The following is a 25,059-nucleotide window of genomic DNA, read 5'->3' as shown; positions in this document are numbered from 1 at the left end:
GCCAATATTTGTGCCTTATTGAGGACGGTGAAAAGGCCCAACATCCATCAGACTGACAATAGTCTATGTAGTGAAGAACAGTGTAAGGCCCTGCTGGATCTTTTGTCTGCAGAATGAGATATGATGCCTTTGAAGTAAAGCGACCCAGTTTACATTTACACATCAACTTGAATTATTGCTTTTTATAATCAGAGTACATGTTCTGCAATAATGTAGTCTCTGAGCACATATAATACAAGCCACCATAAGCTGATAATATTTTGCATAACAGAAGAGTTTAACCAGCACTGTTATTCAGATCCCCTGTTTTTGCAAGTGGTAGTAAGAGAGCTGACAGGAAATGAGTCTAGAAAACCTCAGCTGGACTTGAAGCAGAGATGCTACGACCACTTCACATCAGCATCCCCAACCCCTTGGCAACCAGGACACACCAGATCTGTCATGTTCAGTTCTGGCATGACTACTGTATGTTTTGTTTTGTTAGACCTAAACCAATGGTTTCATATGATGATTCATAAGAGGTGAGCCTAGAGATTAAGGAAAATGTATTCATCTAACAAGCCAACAAACAAAACATTAAGAAAACAACAATGACAAATAGGGAGATCTTAATAAAATTGTATAGAAAATCAAATTATCTGATGATGCCATGAGGGATCGTGACCTCCACATCCTCTGGTCTTAAGACCCAAATTAATTTCTTATCTCCTCAGATTTTGGTCATTTTATGGGATCATGATGGGCAAAATACTCTTGCAATGAAACTGTTTGGTAATTATAATTTTAGAATAACTCCACATCACAGCAAAATGATAAGCTCTTTTTAATGATATCAGGATATATAGGATTATAGCATCACAATCTTGATAGGGGGTAAAAACCCAAACCAGATGTACATGTAGTGCATAGAAACACTGTAACTCCATGTAGGAATATAATACGTTATTTGAAGTTTGGGGATTTGAGTGCCGTGAAGTGGAGCCCACCTTCTATATAACTGACAGTAATACATTATATGTTTTTATGGTCCTCAAAGTTTTTTTGTTTAACTTTTTTCTACTTTTTATTAGCTTTTCATTCCACTCAGTCTCAGCCTAGATTGGCAGAAACAACAGACTAATATAACTAGAATAACAAGAAAAAGAAGAAGAAAATATCAGTTTGTCTATATTTAGCCCAAGAAAAAGAAAACTGGAAAATCCCAATTTATTAAATAAAAATATGCAAACTGTTCTGGTGTCTGATCAAATTTGTCCGTGCTGGGAATGGGATAATGTTTGTGGATTTCAGGGGGTCCTTTGACTCATGCACTTTTTCTAAATCCTGAATGATTTTCAAGCGTTGGTGCTTGGAAACATACAAAATCCCTCCAGCCCAGCAATTTAAACTCAATCAAATCTTTACATTTATTACTGAAGCTCTGTGGTTGCCACTATCGGTCAAATATATCAATTATCCCCTCAATATCGCAGGTCCTTCCTTCCTGCAGCTGTCAGACTCCACAACCAGCACTGCTCCCAGTAGACCACTTACACACCAAAAAACTGACAACAACCTGATATTTTCAGATGGAATTTCATTCATTCATTCATTCATTCATTCTCACTGTGCAATATCAATTTCCACCTGTGCAATTTTGTTAATAGTCTGTTTATTGTCAATACTGTATATACTGCTCCTATTTTTATACCTCCTTCTATTTAAATGGTTAATATTTTGTAACACTTTGTTTAGCTCTTTTTTTTTTTACTGTGTTAGCTGATGTATCTTGTTTTTTGCACTATCCCCTTTGCTGCTGTACACTGCAAATTTCCCCACTGCGGGACTAATAAAGGAATATCTTATCTTATCTTAAAGGTCCCATATTATGCTCATTTTCAGGTTCATACTTGTATTTTGTATTTCTACTAGAACATGTTTATACACTGTAATGTAAAAAAAACACATTATTTTCCTCATACTGTCGGCCTGAATATACCTGTATTTACCCTTCGTCTGAAACGCTCCGTTTTAGCGCATTTTGACAGAATTGCGACGGAATTGCAACATAATTGTGTTGCTAGGCAACAGCTTGGGTCCATGTGTACTTCCTGTCAGCTGATGACATTCACATACACTGCAACCAGGAATAAACTGGGACACATATAGAATGTGTACGTTTAAAATTATGTCAAGGGTCTAAATATTGTATATTCGTGACATCACGAACGGGCAGAAATTCTGACAGCTTGTTTCAAATGCAGAGTTTCTGAATACGGGCTGTGTGTATTTCCCTGTGGATTGAGTGATTTGGTACTTTTACAGTATTTATATAGGACTTAAGCCTGCTTTATAATAATAAAAAAACATGAAAATCTCACTCTTATAATATGGGACCTTTAATAACACTCAATGACCTCCTCAGCAGGAACGCAGTGAAACGTTACGGTCGACCAACATATTTTCCTCTGACGAACCCGGAAGTGGTTTGTCTGTCTCCCTCTGGCTCTCTGGAAGAGCAGCTCCGACTCTCTTATAACCTCTCTGTTTTGTTGGATAAAGGTGAGCTCATGGTTTCTTAAATTAAACATGAAACACGTACAGTGTTGGCTTTGAGTAGGGAGACTTTATATCTCTGTGTTTGTCTTCTTTGATGTGTTTTTGTGAATGAAATGCTTCATTGTTTACATCCGACCGGCTGCTCTGCTGCTCATAAACACGTGGACAGACAGGAGAGACACATGCTAACTGTCTCACATGGAGATGTAGCTAGAAAACAATCACTTATTCGTGACATATTCGGGTGACTCTGTGTTTTGGGGCCAGTTAAATGTTAGTTTGTCAGATAGTAGCTTCTTATTGAGCTAACTTTGTGCCTCAGTCCACCTGATAGCTGGTTAGCATTCAGGGCTACCACAAACTAGCTGCAGTTAGACTGAATACCTGCTTATTAAACTGAGATTTCTGCTGTTTTGCTTGTCATTGTAGTGTAGTTTAGTCGAGGGTTGTGTGCTTAGGATGTCATCCTGTCACTCTACACTGTGTGTTAACATCAACAACACCTTCACATCAGTGGATTTATCAACTTATTTCTCCCATTAGTCCTCCTAAAATCATCATTAACTCACTGACTAAACAACAGACTAAACTAAACTAAGCTGTTGACTAAACAACAGTGATGATTTGATTTGATTCTGACATAAACGACACTGTAAACACAAAACAGAAGTGAAAAATGTTTATATAACAGTTGTGGAAGAAGTATAAGTCAAGTGAAATGCTTTTGAGTTGACTTAAAGGTCCCATGTTATGCTCATTTTCAGGGTTCATACTTGTATTTTGTGTTGCTTATTAAACTAAGATTTCTGCTGTTTTGCTTGTGATTGTAGTGTAGTTAGTTGTGGACTGTGTGCTCAGGATGTCATCCTGTCACTGTACACTGTGTGTTTCCCTCAACAACCAACCAAACACCTTCACATCAGTGAATTTATCAACTTATTTTTCCCATTATATCTTCCTAAAATCATCATTAACGCTCTGACTAAACAACAGTGATGATTTGATTTTATTCTGACATAAAGACACACTGTACACACACAAACAAACAAGTCAAAATATTTATATAACAGTTGTGGAAGAAGTATAAGTCAAGTAAAATGCTTTTGAGTTTACTTAAAGGTCCCATATTATGTCATCTGTCACTCTACACTGTGTGTTTCCCTCAACAACCAAACACCACAGGAACCAACGCCTTCACATCAGTGAATTTATCAACTTATTTTTCCCATTATATCCTCCTAAAAACATCATTAACACTCTGACTAAACAACAGGAATGATTTGATTTGATTCTGACATAAACGACACACTGTACACACACAAACAAACAAGTCAAAATAGTTGTGGAAGAAGAATAAGTCAAGTAAAATGCTTTTGAGTTGACTTAAAGGTCCCATATCATGCTTATTTTCAGGATCATACTTGTATTTTGTGTTTCTACTAGAACATGTTTACATTTGTTAAATGTAAATTTGGTCACCAAACTCAATGTGCCAATAGGCTTGTTTTACTTTAAGATACAGTCACGTTACATTTCCATCCTATAAATATTCGCTCCAAATCCCATTCACCTGACACACAAGCATGTGTCTCCAGTCAGAGTTGACCAAGACAATATGCTCGGTTGGCCAATAGATTGGTGCTTGATGTTTTGAAATGTAGAAGTAATTAGTACAACATCCATTACTAGACTACAAACTGTGGCATTGCTCTCTCTCTCTCAGACTGTTTACAGTTTGTACAATTATGATATTCATCCACGTCAGAATCGTGGCATCACATCCTTTTTCTGAGCAGAGTGCGAGTCAATTGTATTGAATGGAAGGCTAATGTGATCGTATGTTTTAGTAGGAAAAGCACATGTATTACTAATAACATTAACAATGGCTCTCAGTAAATGCAAAGGCATAGTGACAGAGGAAAAAGGTGAGGTCGTTGGGAATATCAAACATTTTCCTCAGACATATTATACAATTTCGAAGAATTACTATATACTACTAAAATTGCAATATACTCACTTATTATGTACCAAAAAATCAACTTCCATGGTACTCCGCCATTTCCGACAATGTCAAACAAATACGTCACAATTCGGAGCTTTCAGAAACTTTCCACTGAGGGGGGGGCGTTCATATGGACTATTCTCTTGAACACGGTAAACACGATCCCGTTTGAAGGCACCAATATTCAACTGTCCTAGTAACACGTGACAGCGAGCCAGGATGCACAATACCAGGACCCTGAAACAGAAGCAGCTAGATGCAATTCAACCATCATTATTTTTAAGATTTAAACCTGGTATTTTCCTACTCTGACATGTCAAAATGCACCTTAACAGATGCAACAAAGCTAACATGAGAGTCAGGATGTCATTCAAGTACGGTCCGTATATACCGATACAGTCCTGTGCAGAGCTTTAATTAGGCAGATTAATTGAACACACCTGTGCTTAGGGATCACGACTGTGCTGGAGCTTTACAGTCCACCACTGTACTGTAGAACACAGTCGGTCATTTGTCGGCTCCAGGTCTCTGTGCACTGCTAAAACTTCAAAACTGTCGCTCTCCCTCACCAGCCGGTAAGGCTCTTCTTTCTGTCCCTTTAATCCCCGGCGGCCAGCTTGTGACCGTGTAGCGTGGCGTTTCTGCGGTGTGTGCGGTCTGGGAGCCAATCATCTCCAGCCATCATGGCACAGACACGCAGGACTGGACAGAGCAATGGGCCGGTGCCCCTTCTCTGTCCTGTGTGTCTGTGTGTGTCTGTGTGTGTCTGTGTGTGTGTGTGTGTGTGTGTATGTGTGTATGTGTGAGAGAGAGAAAGAGTTAGAGAGAAATTGGGAAAATTAGCACAGTATGTGTTGTAAAGAGTGTAGTAAGAAGATCATTTCACAGTTTTTTAACATAATCATTAAATGTCGGCCCAAGATTATGTCTTGTTAAAGTGTTTGTTGTTGACTTAACAGGTGATAAACCTGGATCCAAGCTGTTTCTCAGCACCAAAGCTCTGATAAAATAGTAAAAATAAATCAGAGTGCAGCTGACCCATGCGTTCTCTCAGCTTTGTTAACAAGCCCCGATGGATTTCGGAACAAGACCAAAGTCTGTGCTCATACTGTGATTGATGCTGGCCTGTGTTCACTTATTCCTCAGTGCTGTAGATAATAGTTGATATAACTGTATTTGCATGAGGTGGATAGTTTAGAGAAGAAATAATTAACTAATTATTCTGATACCAGTATTAGATACTGCCCAAAATTCGGGATCGGGTATTGTCTATGCACCGATCTGATACCATAATTAACCCAGAAAAAAATCAACTTGTTTAACCGGAAATCGATTCTTCTTCGGCGCTCCGAAACAGTAGCCTTCACTGTGCTGTCGCCCTGGATGTATCATGGCAACTACTGTCCACTATCCATACATGGTCATTGGTCAGTAGTATTGGCCGATACCGCAACTTCACATATTGGTATCAAAAAGGAAAGAATGGGGTAACACTTAATTTTACAGGTCCGCAAATTTCATGGTAATTAGGTGATAATTAGCAAGTAACCTATTTGAAATTTCTTTGGAATTACTGCCAAATTACCCCCAAATATTTACCTCAAAGTTTATCAAAAATTACTTTATTATAAACATTATTTAATAATTATTTCCCAATAGATGGTAATTTATTTAATAAATTTCTAGGAAAAGAATACAAAGTGTCTTCTGATAAATAGATGATAATGAGCAAATAACTTATTTTAAATTTCTTAAAAAATTCTCTGAATCATTACATTAGCTACCAGGTTATATTTGTGTAGCCAATAAGTCACACAATAGTGAGATTTCTGCCTGATCAGAAGTGTCTTCTATTAGTTTTGGTTTTCCACCTCCGATGAAGAGCAGCGCACAGCCGCTTCTCAAGCCTAAGGGCCCTATTTTAACCATTATATGCTATTTTAGAATATAATTATTAAATAATGTTTATAATAAAGTCATTTTTGATACATTTTGAGGTAAATATTGGGATAATTTAGCAGTAATTCCAAAGAAATTTCAAAAAGGTTACTTGCTAATTATCACATAACTACCATGAAATTTGCAGACCTGTAAAATGAAGTGTTACCAAGAAATGGCAACAGAACATCTCTATAATTAACAAAGAATCCTGGTAATAATGTACCAGTTGGATATCCTGAATTGGTGGATTGGCCATTAGCCAGATGTGACATATCGATGTTAAATACATTAAGAGAGTGGCGTATAGAAATTTGAGGGAACACAGATTTTAAAAAGGAAAGATTAAAGTCAACACTGGTATTTGAATGATAATGAAAATAATCATTTGTTGCAGCCTTAAATGTTTTATACTTTGAGAAATGGTTGGCTTGACAATAATATTAAGTTTGCATGAATAAAAGTAAACTGGCGTGATATTCAAAAAAGTTATTTGTTTCTCGAAGTGCAACCTTAATACAGTATGACAATATTAGTACACATTGCACATATATTATTATTTATATGTGTTACTTTGGAATGCAGTTGACCTTTCGCTAAGTCCCGCCCCCCGCTGCTACTCCGTCAAGCTGTCAGAGCTACCACAGAACCAACCCTGTCACTAAATGCACTCTGAATAAATATGATCTAATATTTGGAAAAACAAAAAAGGAATTTCAGAGAGAAGCAGACAGAAGGATCTACACTATACATTTGGAGGACATATCAGGATGTTAAACTGATTAAGCAGCGAAAACGGGTTAGAAAGATAAATATAGAAGCTAAAGTCTACAGATCACAGTGTAAAAGTGAACCATCTCATCACCTGGTGATCAAGACAGAAGATAATGAAATGAAGGAACAACACTGTTCCTGTAAAGCCGGGCAGTGTTACAGTCATTACAAAGAAAAAGCAGCATGTGTATACATTCAGTATACCTTCAGTAGCTTGCTTAACATAGTGCTAATGCTAGTTAATGATGTGCTAATGTATTCTGCTAATGTTGGCTCCATAGTTTTAGAAACGCATATCTCCTTCCAACCTCTCCGGGTAACGAGTAGCGAAGGGTCGATTGTGATGCCTCGCGATGCCTATAATAACTCAGCTTGGTGTTGTGTGTTTTCATCCCTGCAGTTCGCTTCAGCCGCTGAGCTCAGCATCTCCCCAGGTGTGAGTGTTGGTAAGGTGCGTGCATGTGTGTGTGCATGTGAGTGTGTTGTGGGGTGATGTACTGTGCGTACCAGGATCGTGAGGAATTGGAGGATGATCTCTATCAAGAGGATGAAGGGGACTCTGAGGGGTCAGAGGCCAACAGCGAGCTGGAGTTCCACCTCTACAGCCAGCTCCACTACTCCTCTAATGCCGGGGAGATGGAGGAGCCGGAGGACAGAGGAGAGAAGGCGGAGGGCCGTGACAGCCAGCAGCTTGAGGCACCTGAGAAAACTGTAGATTCTGACGAAGAAAGTAGGCCTCCATCACCTGATTTGAGCAAGTTACTGCAGTACCTGAAGAAGAAGGAGGAGAAGAAGAAGAAGGGAGAGCAACTTGATAAGCAGAAGAAGGGGAACAGTAACCCTGTAGGTCAGAAGTCGGTGTCATCATATTTTGAAGAGGTCATCGTGATTGACTCCGGCCCTGATGTCATCTCCATCTCTGAGGATGACACTGCCGATGATGAAGAAGGGGTCTGCGCCTTAAAGGGACGAAGCTTAGACCGGCAGCAGACTTCCACCCCGGCCCAACAGGTAAGCCCACGTTAGTTACTGTTGTTACTCCTGTCGAGCTCTCTATCCACTCACGGCACATATGGAGTTTACATTAAAGTGGCGACATGGCTACCGCCAGCGGCCAGAGGCAATTAAGAGTTGGCCGTCTTGGTTCCGACTACAGAGCCTCTGTGTAATTATTTTACTAACTTCATAAGTATAGGCGCAACTCAGACGCGATCTTCTTCCTTTGTGCCGTAAGTCGAGCCTTCCTTTTCCCAGGAGATCGCCTCCAAGAGGCAGACTATTTAGGGAACCAGTCTAAACGCTGATGGTGTCATTATTCGATAGCCATTACATTGTGCAATCAACATTTACTTCATAATAAGTTAAAGCTCTATTACCACTTTAATTCATTACACTTTTGCCCTCGTGCTTTTGGGATTGGAAAGGCTAAAAAGAAGACACCAACCTCCAAACTCTTCAGATACCATTCTTACTACAGCTCCGTGCACACTGCTTCAACCTGTGGAGACATCCAAAGCTTGACAGTCCTGCTGTTTGTTCTTGACAACCAATGCTGCTTTCACATCATATGGGATGGGTGGTAGAGATGATTTCTTGACGCTCAGGTCAACTGACAACTCAAGATGGTTGTATGATTTACAGAGTTGGTCTTGTGAGGGTTGCAAATACTGCGCATTGACAATACATCACTATATCCATAGATTTAATCATCTTGAACAACAGTTTTAGTCGATGTAAAGCAGCTTATCTTCCATATTATAAGTGCTAAGTCAGATATACAGTATATGGTCTTTGAGGATAAATCTTTGTTTAGAGGGTTCGATTGTGTTTTTTGACCCTAATGTTTCCCACTTGAGCCGTTTTGTGTTTCCTTTACCAAATTCACAGTACTGGTTGCTATTTTGTCGAGCTACTGTCCAGTGGCCAGTTTCAGCTCGCTGATTGATCGCTGTTGAGCTGCAGCACTCAGTGAAGCATGTAGCAACGCTAGTAAATGACTTGCTGCTGCGGCGGAGCATCGCCCCAAAAGTTTAACTCTTGCTGAATTTTTAAGTGCTGGCAAACAAGGAATAAAGTTATAATGTTTAACAAAGGCCGAACATGTTCACACAGAACACAGAAAGAAGAGACTTGCAGTGTTTTCTTGATTTTTCTTTCACTTTTAATTCTACTTTTAATTAGTCTACAATATGGTTGTTGTTTGGTCATCCAGGGAACCCAGAAGAGTCTCAGTGTGCCGGTGACTGTGGTGTCCAGCAACTCAGAGTCTGATTCAGAAGAGTCCGAATCAAAGTCTGACTCGTCTGGTTCTTCTGATTCGGAGGGTCTGGAGAACTGGATGATCCTGGGTCGAGGGAATCAGGATGGAGACCACAGCATCTCACTCAACCTGGAGGGAGGGTCTGACGGCAGCGAAGGTGCGTCTTTGTTTACGTTTATGAGTGTCTCATGCATTGTTCCGACTTTTGTGATATGTTTTTGTTCATTTGAATGTGTGGAGAATGGAAGCAGCGAGTCATGTTGTTCGGTCCAGCTCATTCAGAACACTTAGCCCCACCTGCAGCACATTGATAAGGAGCGGGCACAGCGGTGGGCTACACTGTGAACACTCGGTGTGCATGTTTGTATGTACATATGCAGCATCTGTGTCTGCATGTTTTATGAATTTGTAAGCTCTTAGCATTCCCGGCACTGTCTGCCCAGTCGCTCGCTCCTCTGATGAATCTTTAAGTATGTTTGTGTGCATTATGTATTGATATGTGCGCGGAGGCTTGCGCGGGTGTGAATATTTGTGTTTATAAAATATTCCAGTTCTAATCAGCATGCATGTGTACATACATGCGCATACCAACAGTCATAACGCTAATGCCAAAAACAAACAAACGGGAGAGACAACAACTCGGGAGGGGAGGTCGGGAGAGATGGGAGTAATCAAAAAATGAATAAAAATGTTCCCCCTGCAAATCTCTTCAGATCTACACATTATCTTAACCTGCAGCCTCAGCAACCTCTCAAGCTCCTCTCCCGCAACCCCCACCTCCTTCACCCTCCTAACTAACTCTCTCCCATCTCATTCTTTTATCCTATTTTCTCACTATTGTGCTCTCTCTCCCTCTTTCTGTGTCTCTCTCACCGTTTTCTTCCTCATTTGAATTTCCCTGGGCTGATGTTTCTGCAAGAGTGCTCACTGCCTCCTCGACACACAACTGGGCTAAAGGAGGGGGTCTGGAGCTGGTGGGAAGGCTCGAGGTTTTGGCCTGGTTTTGGGAGGAAAGGAGGATTTTAGGTCTCTGTCTCTCTTTCTCTCCCTTTCTCTCTCTCTCTCGCTCGTCTGGCGTCTCTCTGTGATCTTTGGAGCTTGACCTCATGTCTGCACATGGGGGGTCATGGGTGTGGTGTGGAAGGGGTCTTAAAGTGGGAGGAATGGGGGAGGGTTTAGCCCAAAAAAAAAAAAAAAACAGGGAATAGAAGGCAAAGAAATTTGAGGGACGAGCCTCAATAGTCTTGAGCTGCGAGATAATTCGATTCTACACAGTAATTCTTAGCAGGGGTCGAGTATGTAGTGTGTGTTCAGACTGGAAAAGTGGCAAAATATGTTTTTCTTATTGTCATTAATCCCATGAAAAGACCAACAATGAATTGGTCCTAACAAGTATTGCCTAATATAGCTCATTCCTCTGTGCCGTAGAGCTCCATTGTTGTCCAAAAACTATTAAAAACACTGTCAGTGAGCCACACGGTTGCACTGGGTGACATCTTAATTCATTAGAATGATCATGCAGTTTATTTATTTCCGTCATTCCTGCTGCTGTAAACACTCACTTGTGCATCAAATGTGTGTTAAGCCAAAGCTGAAAATAGTCCCCAACAAATGCACTATTTACTCCTGTTTGAGGAACTACAGCGCCCAGCTTGTTTCAGGATATTAGAGAGCCATTTTTTATGATTTACATCTTCAGTAGGAACAAAGGTTGGGCTGAGAGTCACAGACAGGGTAGGAAGGTCAGACAGCATTGAGAGGCAAGCTACCACATTAATGATTTTGGTGTTTTCATGTGATCTGTTAACAGTAAGAAAAGTATAGCACACGCCAGCTTGGGTCTCTTTCAGTGCTTTATAGCAGAAGTGGGCCAACTTCACTGAAAATAATACACCTTTATGAAATAAAACATTAACTGTTAACCAAAAGAGTAGAGGTGCTATTTCAGATGATCAAGTTGATGATATGGTGGTAAAGATCTGGCTGGCTACCACACCTGCTAAACAATTTCCTTGAGGAAATCCTGGTAACCTTGGTCTTTTAGTATACTAAAAAGCAGTACACATACTAAATGTTTTTGGAGTTTGCTGTTGATGTTGAGACTATTTTCCCACAATGCATTGCACAAGGGAAATGAAGGGCAGAGCTACAAAACATTAAAACAAAGTGCGAATTGTGGTGAGACAACAGGAAGATCTCTGGAAATAATAAATAAGTACTATTAAATCTTTGACATTTTTCTCTCTGTTTATGAAGTATAATTGGATGTGGAGTTTTTAGTTGATCGACAAAAAATGAATCGGCAACTATTTTGATAGTCAAACAATGTTTTGATTTGCTTTTCAAGCAGAAATGCCAAAAGCATTTTCTGGTTCCAGCTCCTTAAATGTGAGGATTTGCTGCTTTTCTCTGTTTATATCATTGTAATCTGATTATCTTCTGGTTTTGGGCTGTTGATCGAACAAAACAAGATCATCTTGAGCTCTGGGAAACTGAAGACATCTTTTACAATTTTATAGACAAATAAAAAAAAATCGTTTGACCGAGAAAATTATTGTCAGATTAATCTATGAAAATAATTTTGTGCCCTAGTGTTGTGCCAAATTCACAGTTTGATCCTCTCGTTGCAAAATAGTAAAGTATATTGATTTAATGTGCACTAACTGCAAAAACAGTACACTATGAAAATAAGTATATAGTACATACTGTATACAAAGAGTATGTTTATATGGAACTGGGATACCGTTTTGATTATTCCTCCTCTTGTCCTGTTTTCTGGTTAAATTATGCTTATTTTCTTCTTCTGGGAATTAGTCTCACATGCCCTTTATTTTACGAGAGAGAGGGCCAATTTTAGGTTGAATTCTCGACTCCAATATCTGTTAGATTCATAACCCAGGGCTGTTTGATAAATATAAAGATTGATTTCTGTTTTTATATGCCATGTTGTGCGTTGACTCCTGTAGCCTGGGAGCCCTGCTTGTTTTTTCCACATTTGTGTGTGAGTAACAGGTTTGCACAGCAGTGACTAATAGTATTTGTACGCCTAAACCCCATCTCAGCATCACCATCAAATCACATTCACTACACTTAGTCTCCCCCTTTCACCCTACAGAAATTGAATCCTTTCATCCTCTTTCTCTCTTTCTCGTTCTGTCTCTCTCCTACACGGTGTCACTTGTTCACATACTTTTACAATCTAATCTTTTCTCACTCCACCACGTATGGTTTTTATCAAATACACGGACACACATACACCCCGATGCACACACACAGCCTGAGTAGCTATCTGTCACCTGGCTGTACAGGGGCAGCTGTTGGTGGGTGGATCTGTAGGGACACTGGATAAGGAAAAGAGAAAAGATAGTAGAGAAAAGGGGGATGAGCGAGGGCCGTCTGCCTGTCCGGCAGCCATGCAGCAGCAACCAGACGGAACAAGAGAGAAAAAGCAGGGCTTCCCAAAATCCAGCTCAGTGCCTCTCCCACCCGGAGAGGTGTGCGGGTACATGCCCGTGAATGAATCCGGGGTGTAGGCGGGGTGTGCTGAAGCTAAACTTGAATCGTAAGTGGTTAAACTTCACTCAGTGGTCACACTTTTTTTTTTCTCTTTCTCTGTTGCTCCCCCCAGTTCTCTCCTTCGCTTTTTTTGTCCCCTCGGTCTTGGTCAGTGCACACCAAACTTTGTTTGAGGCTTAGAGAGTCAGCTCTTGCTCGCTATCGGGGTGGCCGATCACATCAGAGTGTGTGTGTGTGTGTCAGTGTGTGTGTGTGTGTGTGTGTGTGTGTGTGTGTGTGTGTGTGTGTGTGTGTGTGTGTGTGTGTGCTTCACTGAAAATCTTGGTGAATTAGAGAGAAAGGAGTGTGTTTGTGTGTTTGTAGCCAAAGGTTAACTCTCTCTATCTCACAGAGAAGGAAGGTAAGCTCTTCTCTCTCCACTCCTCTCCTCTCCTCTCCTCTCCTCTCCTCAAGCATAGTTTTATCTCCGCTGTGTTGTTCATTACAGTTTTGTCATGCTGTTCAGATTGTCTAGGCCTAACACAAATGTTTTTATCGTCGCAAATGTGTGTGTTAAAAGCAGTAGTACAAGTGTTTTCACTCTCTACCTTCATATGTGTGTGAATGAGTGATGCTGCTTCGGGCCTGAATCAGCTTCTTGCACTCTGACACCTTAGTTGGCCTTTATACATTTTGAAGTGTGTATCTGCTTTCTTTTTTTTTAAAGATTATTTTCTGGGCTTTTTGCCATTATTAGATAGTACAGTCGAAGATGGACAGGAAAGTGGGAGAGATGGGATGACATGCAGCTAAGGGCCGTGGGTCGGATTCAAACCCGGGCCGCTGCTAAGCAGGCGAGCTACCGCGGCACCCCGAAGTGTGTATCATCTTAACTCATATGCCAGCGTACTGTACAAGTGAAATATGGATTTAGTTGGCTTCTGTGTGTGTTTTGCGGCTGTGGGCATCGGGATTGTAAAATGAGATTACAATGGCATGTTGGATACCACAATAAGTGTGTGTTGTGGCTTTGTGTGTGTATGTGTGTTTGTGTGTGTGTGTTGTGGGTGTGTGGGTGGGCGGGCGGGCGGGCGCTGCAGAAGGGAGGCATGGATAGGATCAGCTCTTATCTTGGCTGCCCAGTGCCACACGAGGTGTAACGCCACACCCACACTACCACACAGTGTGTTTGAACAGGCACACATACACACACACACACACACACACACACACCATGAAATCGCTGTGCCATAGTTTGACTTGTATTATCCAGTTTTTACAGAGGATATGCAAATTAGATGAGACTACTGTGTAGGCCTAATATTAGCGCATGCAAAATAAATCGCAGAAATGCAGTTGAAAGCCTGACGCTTTCATTTTTAAAAAAAGCTTCTGATTGAACAATCATGTGATGCCAGCGGCTACTGAAATGTAATGACAACTGTAATCTGGTAAATTAAACGGCAGTTTCTTTGTTGTATGAAAAATCCCTTCAGTCAGCGGTCGTGTCCTTTGAGTGTTCTCCGGCGTCGACTCCTTATGTCTGTCAAAATAAATTCTACATTTTGGCCTCTACGTTATAATTTGCTTTTTGAAAAGATGCACGTTTGTTGATTTTACTTAGCCATTTTTAGTATTTGTTTTCACAATGATGTGTATAGCATTTAGTGCAAGATAGCTCTCGTACTGTTTACCCTTGAACTCACCTTCTCCCACCTAAAGAACTATTCCACTAAAAGTCTGCACAACCGCGAAGGAAGTCTCAATAAATTACCTTTTTTTTCTGTCTCATTTCACTTTTCATTGTTCCTTTCTTGTTCATGTCATTGCTGAACAGATCCTCTGTCAATTCAATTATGTCAATTGTTTAATCCCTCCTTTACCCTAAAACCCAGGCCCTCTAGTTTTCGCAGTGTTTTCCCATAAAATGAAGGTAAATTGAGTTTACACAAGTGAAGAACAGCAGAAAAGAGGCAGTAGAAATTTGGATAAAATCAGAATGTGAAGCAGCACATCCAAAGAAATGTGTGTGTACGGATGGACGGACGGCGGGGCTCAGCGTCAGACAGAGGGAGAGAGAGATGAGAGTGGGTAAGCTAAAGTGGATGAGACAGGCCTTGAAAAGGATCGGCCACGGTGTTGCTGTCGGTCAGGGCCGGTTTGTCTCCAGGCTAAGATCTCAGAGTGGCTCTAACACGGCTGGATCTCTGTCTGCACACGCTGACATCCAGCGCTGTCTGTCTGTCAGTCTATCCGCGTGTGTGTGTAGTTCTTCTTTACAGTCGAACCCCTCTCAGATAACACTCGACCTGCTGTGGCTCCGTACGAAAACTGCAAATCTGGTTTCGACGCTGTGTATTTCAAGATAAATGAAACAGCTGTTTATCTTGCGAGCCGTTTCAGATTCGAGACACGTCGGCCACATTTGAATCGGTTTGTTTGAAGCTTTAAGTTGAGTAGTCACAGTTTTTTTTTATGATGGATTGATTCTGAAATGAATCTGTACGTTGAATTCATATTGGATTTAGCTATGTGGTTTATATGTGAAATTAAACAATGTGATGTAGCAAAATCAGAATTATAGAAATTTAACTTTAATAATGTTTTAATGGGTGACTTGTTTATCGTAAACTTTTTCTACCTCTATTTGCGTTCGCATGACAGATTATCATCCCTGCTATCAATTACTGCAGACATGGTCTAATTCCAGCTGTGCTTCTTCTGCTGCAGAATGTCTTTCTTCATTGCTGATATGCAGCGTTTATTTATACCACTTTTATCTGCATCTGGAAGAAACAAGCCATCCTGTACGAAAGTAGTCTTTGTCAAAATAATCTATGAAAATTTCTCTATTTTTTTCTTGGAAACTTTGACTGAAAAAACTCCCACAGACATCTGCGGTTGTGCCTGCAGGTGCTCATTTGTATTAATGCGGCTGTTTGTTCTTCAGAGTGAGTACGGGGCAGCATTTAAATATAATCTAGTAGAAAACATTTCGGCTAAACTTACACACACACACACACACACACACACACACACACACACACACACACACACACACACACTGCAGGCCGGGCGTCTTGAAACCCAGATCTTTTCTCTCGATGGATGACATTTAGATTTAAGAAAATAAATCTTGTAGACTCTTATTAAAGATATTTATTATGGACGGCGATGATAATATTTTGCGTCGTGGCAATGAGAGAACATTTTAGAGTGAAAGTGAAGGTGTGATGTTGTGTGTGTTGGAGTGTGAAGGTGTGTGCACCTAAAGACAAAAGTGTGTGTGTGTGTGTGTGAGCCGGTGTCAGCCTCACCACGCCTGAGGTGAGCCCAATAACCGTGGCCTGGCCCACTGGAACGAAGTTTCACCGTCTTTAGTTCCGAATAGAGAAAGAATGTGACATAAAATGAAATAGTTTTCAACACTGCACGGTTTTTATGTGGAGCTGTTGAACTGTGGTTTTTGATTTTTGTGATTTTTGAACGTCAAATTCACTGCCGAAGGTGTCAGAATGAATGTGATGTGTGTGTTTTTTATAGTAAAAACCTCCCGTTTTCAGTAACTGTAGCCTGAAGGAAGGGGTAATAAACTGGAGACCAGAGGGTCCCTACTGTAGTTTAATGTGTGTGTGTGTGTGTGTGCGTGGATGAAGGGGGGTGTAGCAGCATAGGGAATCCCTGTCTTCTTCTTTAACCTTTATTTAACCAGCATATCCCATTGAGAGCAAGAATGTCTTTTCTAAGGAGACCTGCAGCAGACATTGTGCCCTGAAGCTACAGGATAAGACATCTAGACGAATACACACACACACACACACACACACACACACACACACACACACACACACACACGCTGAAACACACTCATGTATGATTAAATAAAACTTCTAAGCCTCGACACCTTAATCCCGCATTGTACGTTCAGGCGGTGTGGGACTATAACAGTATTTTAAATGTCATATTGTGAAGTGCCATTCAGTTTGGCCTGATTTACGCCACCTTTTTTCAGTCCCTTGTGCTTTTTCATCACCCGTCTTGTCCTTTTTTTAAGAAGACCTAAAGAGACGGACGGGAGGGAAGGGACAGGGAAAAAAAATGTCAATTACAATTACCAATAATAATCATTATAATTAAGCAATCACATAATAGGAAATCAAATTATTGTGGGGGGGGACAGTGGGACAGAGGGAGGTCCCGTGGGACTGTATTAATTTCTGTTCTTTTATTTGGCCGGAGAACTTTCCCCTTATTGTCTTTCCTTGTATTTTGGGCTGGGAGGGGTCGTCGAGAGGGCTTTATTAACTGGTAGCCTAGGGTGGTGATATTTTTTTTGGGGGGGGATGGAGGAGGGGAAGGGTTCGGAGGGATATGTATTAATATTAATACGTTTTTGGGATGAGGAACAGGAGGAAGGCGGGGGAGGTAGGGGAGCAAAGGCAGTCATGGATCCACAAAATCACCCCCTCTCCTCCTCGCCTCGTTCTTCTTTCCCCCCTATTCGTCTGTGGGCATCAGCAGCACCAGCAGAGCAGAAGTTCAGTTTAACAGTCAACAGGATAAGAGGGAGAACCCCAAACACACAAACGCACACATTTAGGGTTAGTACACTTGCTCCGGTATGCAAAGGGCTGCCTAATAATAGCCGGGCAATGTTTTTCACAAGGTCCCAGAGGATGACCGTGTTGTGTGTGTGTGTGTGTGTGTGTTGTGTGTGAGATTCTTGGCAGTGTACCACCACACAGACACACAAGTGTGCCTGTTTAGCAGCTTCCTCTCCAGAGGCTGCTGGCAGTGTGTATGTGGCCATTCCAAGGCTTCTCCCCATGTCTCTTAATTAAGGCACTCGTCAGACAGAGACCAGCTGGGCCTGGTCTGGCCTCGCTGGCACTCACCATATTTCAGTCAATCGAGCCCTTCCCTCCTCTTCCTCCTCTCTCACTCCATCTTCCTTCTTTCCTCATCCTTCTTTGTTTCTCTTTTATAGCATTTAGCCACAGCAAGGTGTAGTTTCATTGCTATATATTAATGCTAGTCCCCTCTCTGTGTTTACAGCATATGTAAGCTTAACTGCTTGACCTTTCCATCACACCTGCCTTCAATAAAGCACTAATTAGGAGTCCCATTAGGATCCCGCAGCTCGCCAGTTAATAGGCCCTTAAATACCAGGATTTAGGTGTTTGCTGGAACACGCTAAAGACTTAAGTAGTCGACATGGGAGGCAAATGCCAGCTCTTAACAGATGAAATGCAAGAATTTCCTCTCTGATCGATGAAAGAACTGTAAAAGAAAAAGGCTCACATCTGCAAAAGGTAATTTATCTTTAGAAAAACACAGATAGGTAGTGCATGTGTCAATGGCTATGTAGTGGCCGTTTTACCATACTCCAAGTTCCTAGACCACTTAGTCTGCAAGGTATCTCAGTTCTGACTCGTATTCCACGTAATTTCAATCCTTTTTTGTGAAGACCCAATGTACTCACAGGAGGTAGGGAAACTTGAACGACGACGACATGATGTTCTATACGATAAACTTCATCACACCTTCACTGTGCGCTATAATACGCTATAACACGGTGTATAACACGGTCAAAAATATGTTGCGATCCACACCGTCACAGACTTCACAGCATCTTCCAAATGCTTCCTTTTTACCTTGCGCATTAAAAAACAGCCTTACGGCACTATCACCTGTCGTAAATAATAAAATGTCTATTCTAGCACTATAACAAGAAAATGGTTTACATTGTAATCCTACATGGTGGCTATGTAAACTATACAAAACCTGTTAGAACTTCTGCAATATGCCATGCCAATACAAACAATTTTACCAAATATAAATATGTGCATAATTGGCTCTTACAGGCTAGATGAATCACAATCATCAGGCTTTTTAGGCTATTTCATCATTTACAACATATTCTTTACTCGTTTTTTGGGGGGTCGGTGCATTGCTTGAAATCTGCCAACTGAAAATGCCAAAATAAAGGATGTTGAGAAGATTTTGACTGGCAGTATACTGTCATGTAGGACTGCAATTAATGATTATTTTCATTGTCAATTAATCTGTCGATAATTTTCTTGATTAATTGATTAGTTGTTTGGATGTAAAATGTCAGAAAATGGTAAAAAATGTTGATCAGTGTTTCCCAAAGCCCAAGATGACGTCCTCAAATGTCTTGTTTTGTCCATAACTCAAATATATTCAGTTTACTGTCATAGAGGGGTAAAGAAACCAGAAAATATTCACATTTAAGAAGCTGGAATCAGAGTTTTGACTTGTTTTTCTTTAAAAAAAAAAGACTCAAAGAGATTAATCAATTATCAAAATAGTTGGCGATTAATTTAATAGTTGACAACTAATCGATTAATCGTTTCAGCTCTACTGTCATGCTTGTTAGACGCTGCCTCCTCGGCCACATCTCTTTTGAAAAAGCGCGCTCACAGTCGCAAATATGCTAACATGTAGCCTGTGTCTGACACAACTGAGTCTTTCAGAAAAGAGCACATTGGTGTGATCGATGCAGCCGTCAGTGGAAGTAAATTTATCGGCATGATCTCTTGAATATTTCTAAAATGAGCACAGGCAAAGGGTGTCTCGGAAAATTCGACATCAGCGTGCATCCGTACTCCACCTTTCTTCCCCTAACCCCTCCCTCCATCCCTCCATCCATCCCATCTCTCTTTATTCCTCCACTCCCATTCCCAACCATCCTCCCATACAACAAGACCAAGCCCTGGTTACGTGGCTGTTGCTATGCCGGGCTTGCAGGGTCAGGACTCATGCTATATGCTTTCCTGTGGTAATCCAGAGATCTGTCTGAGAGGTCACACAGCTGACAGTAAACACCGTGTCCTTATTCTGCATATTCAGACTTCCTGAATGGACTCGATGTGTCTAAATGTGATAAAAGCTGATCGTCAGTCAGCTAAATTTCATTTTGTTGGAAAAAACGGCCCAGCATTAGTATGACTGGTTGTCCCTGCACATCTGTCTACCTGGTTTATAACATTATGTGTCTGTGAATGAAGTTTAAGTCTTTGCTCGTGCACGTGTCCCTGCGTGCACGCATGCCTGTGCATTAGCACACCTAGGCCGCCCCTTTATCCAGGGGATTATGGTTAAATGGAATGCTGAGATTCTGGCGGCGAGCGACCGATAAAGCCGAAGTCGGCGTTGGGAGAGAAAATTAATTATTGAGGATAAAATCAGAGCGAAGGAGATAGTTACCGACTCGTTGGGGAGTTTAGTCATTGATATTTCGGCGCAGGCTTCCAGACAACAAGCAGAGTTCATCACATCCTTAATGTGAGCCTTGTTTTGTGTGTCTGTGAGAGTGTGTGCGCACACACCTACGAGCAGGGCTTTGCAAACTTTAAAAGGTTTTGATCAGAGACCCTCAAATAGAAAAGCATTTGGCTTTTATGCAGTCTTTACATACTGATTTAGCTTCTCTTTTTCTTCTTCTGCGGATCAGCTCCTGGTCTCCTCTTATACACTTTAATCCAATATTTGTTTTTCAAACATCTTTTACGTTACTTTGAACAAGCTTTATGAACAATCTTACCAGAATTTAATTGAATTTTGGCAAAGTTATTGGAGTAAATGTAAAAATCAGTTACTCAGTGTAAGAAGCAAATTTCTAATTTAATTTCATTCCAACTGGTTGAAATAATCCTACTGAGAAAACAGGTTTGAGCTCAGGCAGGTTTCAATTTCTGTGAGTATTGATTTAAAACATCTCAGCAACAAAAAATAAAAAATAGTATTAAAGCTACTTTGATTGTAGTTCAGTTTTACCACCTTTTTAGTGGATTTAAAGTTAATTTCAAGTTATTTATTATCAAATGCACAACAATTACAGAAGCAGTTGTTGTCCATGAAAATCTTAGGTCTCAAGCTCCCTCCAATAATTAAATATGTATAAAAGAATATCACACCAACAAACACCTGCCTGAACTAAGGATATTTTGTAATGTAGTTGCATGATGACATTTGTCTTTTCCTATCCTTCGAGGATTCAGGCTTTAATGAATGAATTTCTTCTAAAATATGATTTAAAAAAAAAAAAAAATAATCTTATACTTCTATACAAGAAGGTAAATATCACAAATATGGTGGAAAAAACTAAAGAGGATATATGTTAAATGCACTGATGGGTCCATTGTTAAGAGGAGTTTGGGGTTTTGAAAATGTACAGTAACAATGTAAACAATTAAATAGCAAAACTGCATCAGCAGAAATTATTTTTGTTTAGTGCCCAACTTGACACCAATAAACCACCTTGAGATATGTGTCTTTGGTTTTTCCAGCCTATCATTTTGTCTAAACTCCTTGTGCTAAACTGTTGTGTGTCACTCAGAAGCAACGAGATCTACTAGCCAGACTCTTGTGCTGTTATAACTCACTGTGTTTGTGCCACAGAATGGAAACGGTAAAAGTAATGAAGCCTGGAAAAAGCGTTACATGATTTTCCTTTTTTTTAAAGAGTCCTGATTGGTCGGTGTTACAAATCAGCTGCAAGCTAATAACCGTCCCTGACCCTACAGGACTTCCTCTATCTAGACAGATTCATATGCGTGTGCTTGTGTGGCTGCGTGCGTGCAGGTGAGCGTGTTTTCCTCCTCTGAGTGCAGACTGATCAATAGTAATTGGGTTGAGTGTCTCCGGCCTGGTTCTCTCCTTTGTACTGTGGGCCTTTTGTAGGCTGAGAAAGGGGACAGGGGAGAGAAAGAAAAGGAAGAAAGAAGTGGGGAGACAGAGAGAAAATGGAGGATGTTTGCAAGTCGACGAGCATGACCGACTCCCTCAACCAAATCTCCGGATATTTATTCAGCATTACTCACTAATCTAAAAAAAAATCTGCCTCTCCTCTTTTCTTTTCATTCACACCGGAGGGATGAGGTGTGTGTGTGTTCGGGTTTATAGCGACTGTAGCATGAGGTGTGATAAAACAGATGACTTGTTAAGATGTATTAACAGGCCTCTCACCTCTTCCTCCCTCTTGCTTACAAACACAAGCGCACTCCCAGAGTATCTCATCCATCCGCCTCCCTTCGCTATTCTGTCTCTTTTATGACTTCCATAAAAGCGACGTGTGTTGAGCGAGGGTGGTGAGCTCCAGCGGTATTAGCAGGGAGGCATTAGGCATAAACTCTAAGGTATATTAAAGCAACGGCCCTGTTGTTCATATAAACACGCCAATTCAATTTAGCCTGCCCCACGGGGAATGGGATTTCAGCAGCTACCGAGAGGAGGGGGAGGAGGAGGATGAGGGAGGGAGGGTGAGTGGTGGATGAGGTAAGACAAGAAGAGGAGGTGGGATGAAGGGATCTTGGGCAGAAGCAGGAAGAGGGAATAAAGGAGATGTGGTGAGGAAAAAAGAAAGAAGTCGGGCAAAGATGTGGAGGCTAGTTGCAAGAATTTATTATTATTATTGTTGCATTAACTATCATGACGTAAGAACCTGTGTGTACATGCATGTGCACCATAGACACACACACACACACACAGAAAAACACACACCCTGGCAGGCGGAGGGGCTGCCGGTGTCTGTGCACCGTTGCACGCTTGGACAGAGCGTTATGTGGGAAACCCTACAGTTATATTATTCAATCCAAATTCAAATGGGCTTGTCAGGAAAGCTCCCGTTTTTATTACCTGTCAGAAGAACCAAGGGATGGACGGAGCAGAGGGGAGCAAATTAAACGACAGTAAATAAGACCCCCTATCTCTCTCTCTCTCTGCTCTCCCCCTGCCATCCTGCCACTCCTCCCTGCGCTGTATTTTGGAGACACACACACACACACACATTTGCAGATTTTGACAGCACGTTGTTGTTCGGCTCTATCTGTAGTTTACCTTAACCAGGTTTTATCTGTCAATCAGATGCAGGACCTAATTATTTAGTTCATCACTGAATACGATCTGCAGCCAATACAAAATCAACTGAGCCAAGAACTGGGTTTGATATTAAAGGAAAAGTCTGTCAGACGTTTATTTAAATGGATTTGATGCACCTTTGACATCTATAAATGAGGAATCATGGGAAATTGAGGGGGAAAAAAGGGGGAGAAAGAGGACCTAGAGGGATTTCTTAAGGATGAGCTCTGCATGTGGAGAAGTAGTGGGGGTAAAGTGTGGTGTTTCCTCCGATTACACACACACACACACACACACTGAACAGCCTCCTCCCGTCTTGCCCCTTTCAGCCAGGCATAACCTCTGCCATCTGTCCACCCCCCCTCCTCTCTACCTCCTCCTTCCTTCCTTTTCACCCTCCTCCTCCTCCACCTCCTCTGCTCTTCCTCTTCTTCCTCCAGACCCCCCTCTGCTCATTTAGGGTCTCATTTCCCCACCTTCACTCTCCGATGGCATTCAGAGAGAGAATTTAGTGTTTTCCTTGAGTCTGAGGGAGAAGCATAGTGGCCAAAGTCGGAAGTTTTACAGTCGTCCAAAGCAAACACTGACTATGTTAACATGCACAAAATATTCTGTTTTTTGCCCTTATTCTTAAAAAAAGACACTATTCCTACTAAGCTGTTTACATGGCTAATGAAAATGAATATTCCACTAATATTCCTGTGCCGATTAACGTAACCGGTGGCAGCCTCCCTCTTTTATTCCCTCAACCACCTTCTTGAAAAGGCCGGTGTCAGGATATTTGTACATATCCAAAAACCTGTTGATATCCAAGTCTTTCATAATGTTTAACGGTAGGTGTGTTTCTCCTTCCTACTAGAAATGTGGGCTTTTCTTTTGAGCATTCATCTCTGCAAACTGTCGGCTAGTTAGGTTGTGTACAACGAACAGAGTTGGCCGCAAACTGACGTAAAACACCAATTGAGACGCATATTCCAAAGAACGCTCCTAAAACCCGATAATATCTGTATATCCCATATAGGGCTTTCACTATAACCGCAATATTGCAATACCACACTATTGACAAGCCAACCGCAGGGGATGGCAAGCAACCACCACAAGCGCTGTGTTCAGGTTTTTTCTTTTTAGAATTCTTTGCAATTTGAACGCCGCGTATGCTACAAACGCCGGCAGCTCGACGAGACGCTGAGTTTCTACTCTGCGCTGAGCGCTGCACATTTAGTGTTTTTTTTTCTGGTCGCCAAGAGTTGAACAATTTTAAACTTGGGGAACACGCTGCTGTGCCGATATTTTCACTTCTGCTGATATTCTGTATCAGAGCAACCAGACGCAAAAAGTAATTTAAAAAGCAACAATATGCTGCACTTAATAGCCTAACAATATAGCTTAAACTTTAAACTAAACTTTACATGCATTTGTCATGTACAGGTATGTACAGAAAATTTGAACTCTGACTTTAACCTATCCTAAGCATTTTCGGAGCTGCTGTAAGCGCCCGGAAAGCAACTTGGGGTTTAGTGTCTTGCTCAAGGACACTTTGACATACAGACAGTAGGAATCGGGGATCGAACCACCAACCTTGTGGTTTAAGGACGACCACTCTACCCACTGAGCTACAGCTGCCCGCTTCAGCTTATTCATATAGCAGTAAAATCAGGATAAATTAGGTAATTTGCAAAAAAAACATGGCAATACTATCGTATATCGCGCTGTTGAGCCAATCATTGTCATCGCAGGGGAAATTTCTTCACCGCGACAGCCCTAATCCCACACGTCTCGATCGGAAAATGCTCCATTCAGAATAAGACCTAATTCAGATTATCCAAACAGAAAATGCTGTTTACATGACCCGTATCAAATTCAGAATAATATTCGTAATAATAGTGGAATATTAGTGTGGTTTGTCTTTACTCACGTTATATCATTATTCATCGTTAGTTGTTTAGAGAACTGGAAGTGAAGCCTAAATGACTCAATATAACTTTGGTTATATAGTTTCAACCAAATCACATGACTTTAGAGGTCTTACTTACTGGATACTGTAGCATGAACTTCCAGTGGGTTATTGGGGTTTTAGACATCAGTAACATCTGACTAAGATTGTTTTTTTTTGTGTTTGAGCTTTGTATCATTTTCACTTTCACACAAACCACCTATTGCCAGGAATAGA

At 41.1% G+C, this 25,059-nt stretch overlaps 1 protein-coding gene across 1 annotated transcript in view; it reads left to right on the top strand.

Moving 5' to 3' along the window:
• Positions 1–2,395: 2,395 nt before the first annotated feature.
• Positions 2,396–25,059, top strand: part of zcchc7 (zinc finger, CCHC domain containing 7) — a 59,469-nt gene continuing 36,805 nt past the window's right edge. The window contains exons 1-3 of the mRNA XM_074630150.1: positions 2,396–2,541; positions 7,653–8,263; positions 9,465–9,669. Coding sequence (XP_074486251.1) covers positions 7,745–8,263; positions 9,465–9,669 — 724 coding nt within the window. The 5' untranslated portion in view covers positions 2,396–2,541; positions 7,653–7,744. The remainder of the gene's footprint in view (positions 2,542–7,652; positions 8,264–9,464; positions 9,670–25,059) is intronic.

The sequence above is a fragment of the Sebastes fasciatus genome, chromosome 3 (genome assembly GCF_043250625.1).
Source record: "Sebastes fasciatus isolate fSebFas1 chromosome 3, fSebFas1.pri, whole genome shotgun sequence".
NCBI classification, from domain to species: Eukaryota; Metazoa; Chordata; class Actinopteri; order Perciformes; family Sebastidae; genus Sebastes; species Sebastes fasciatus.
This window is presented reverse-complemented; position numbering and strand designations above follow the sequence as displayed.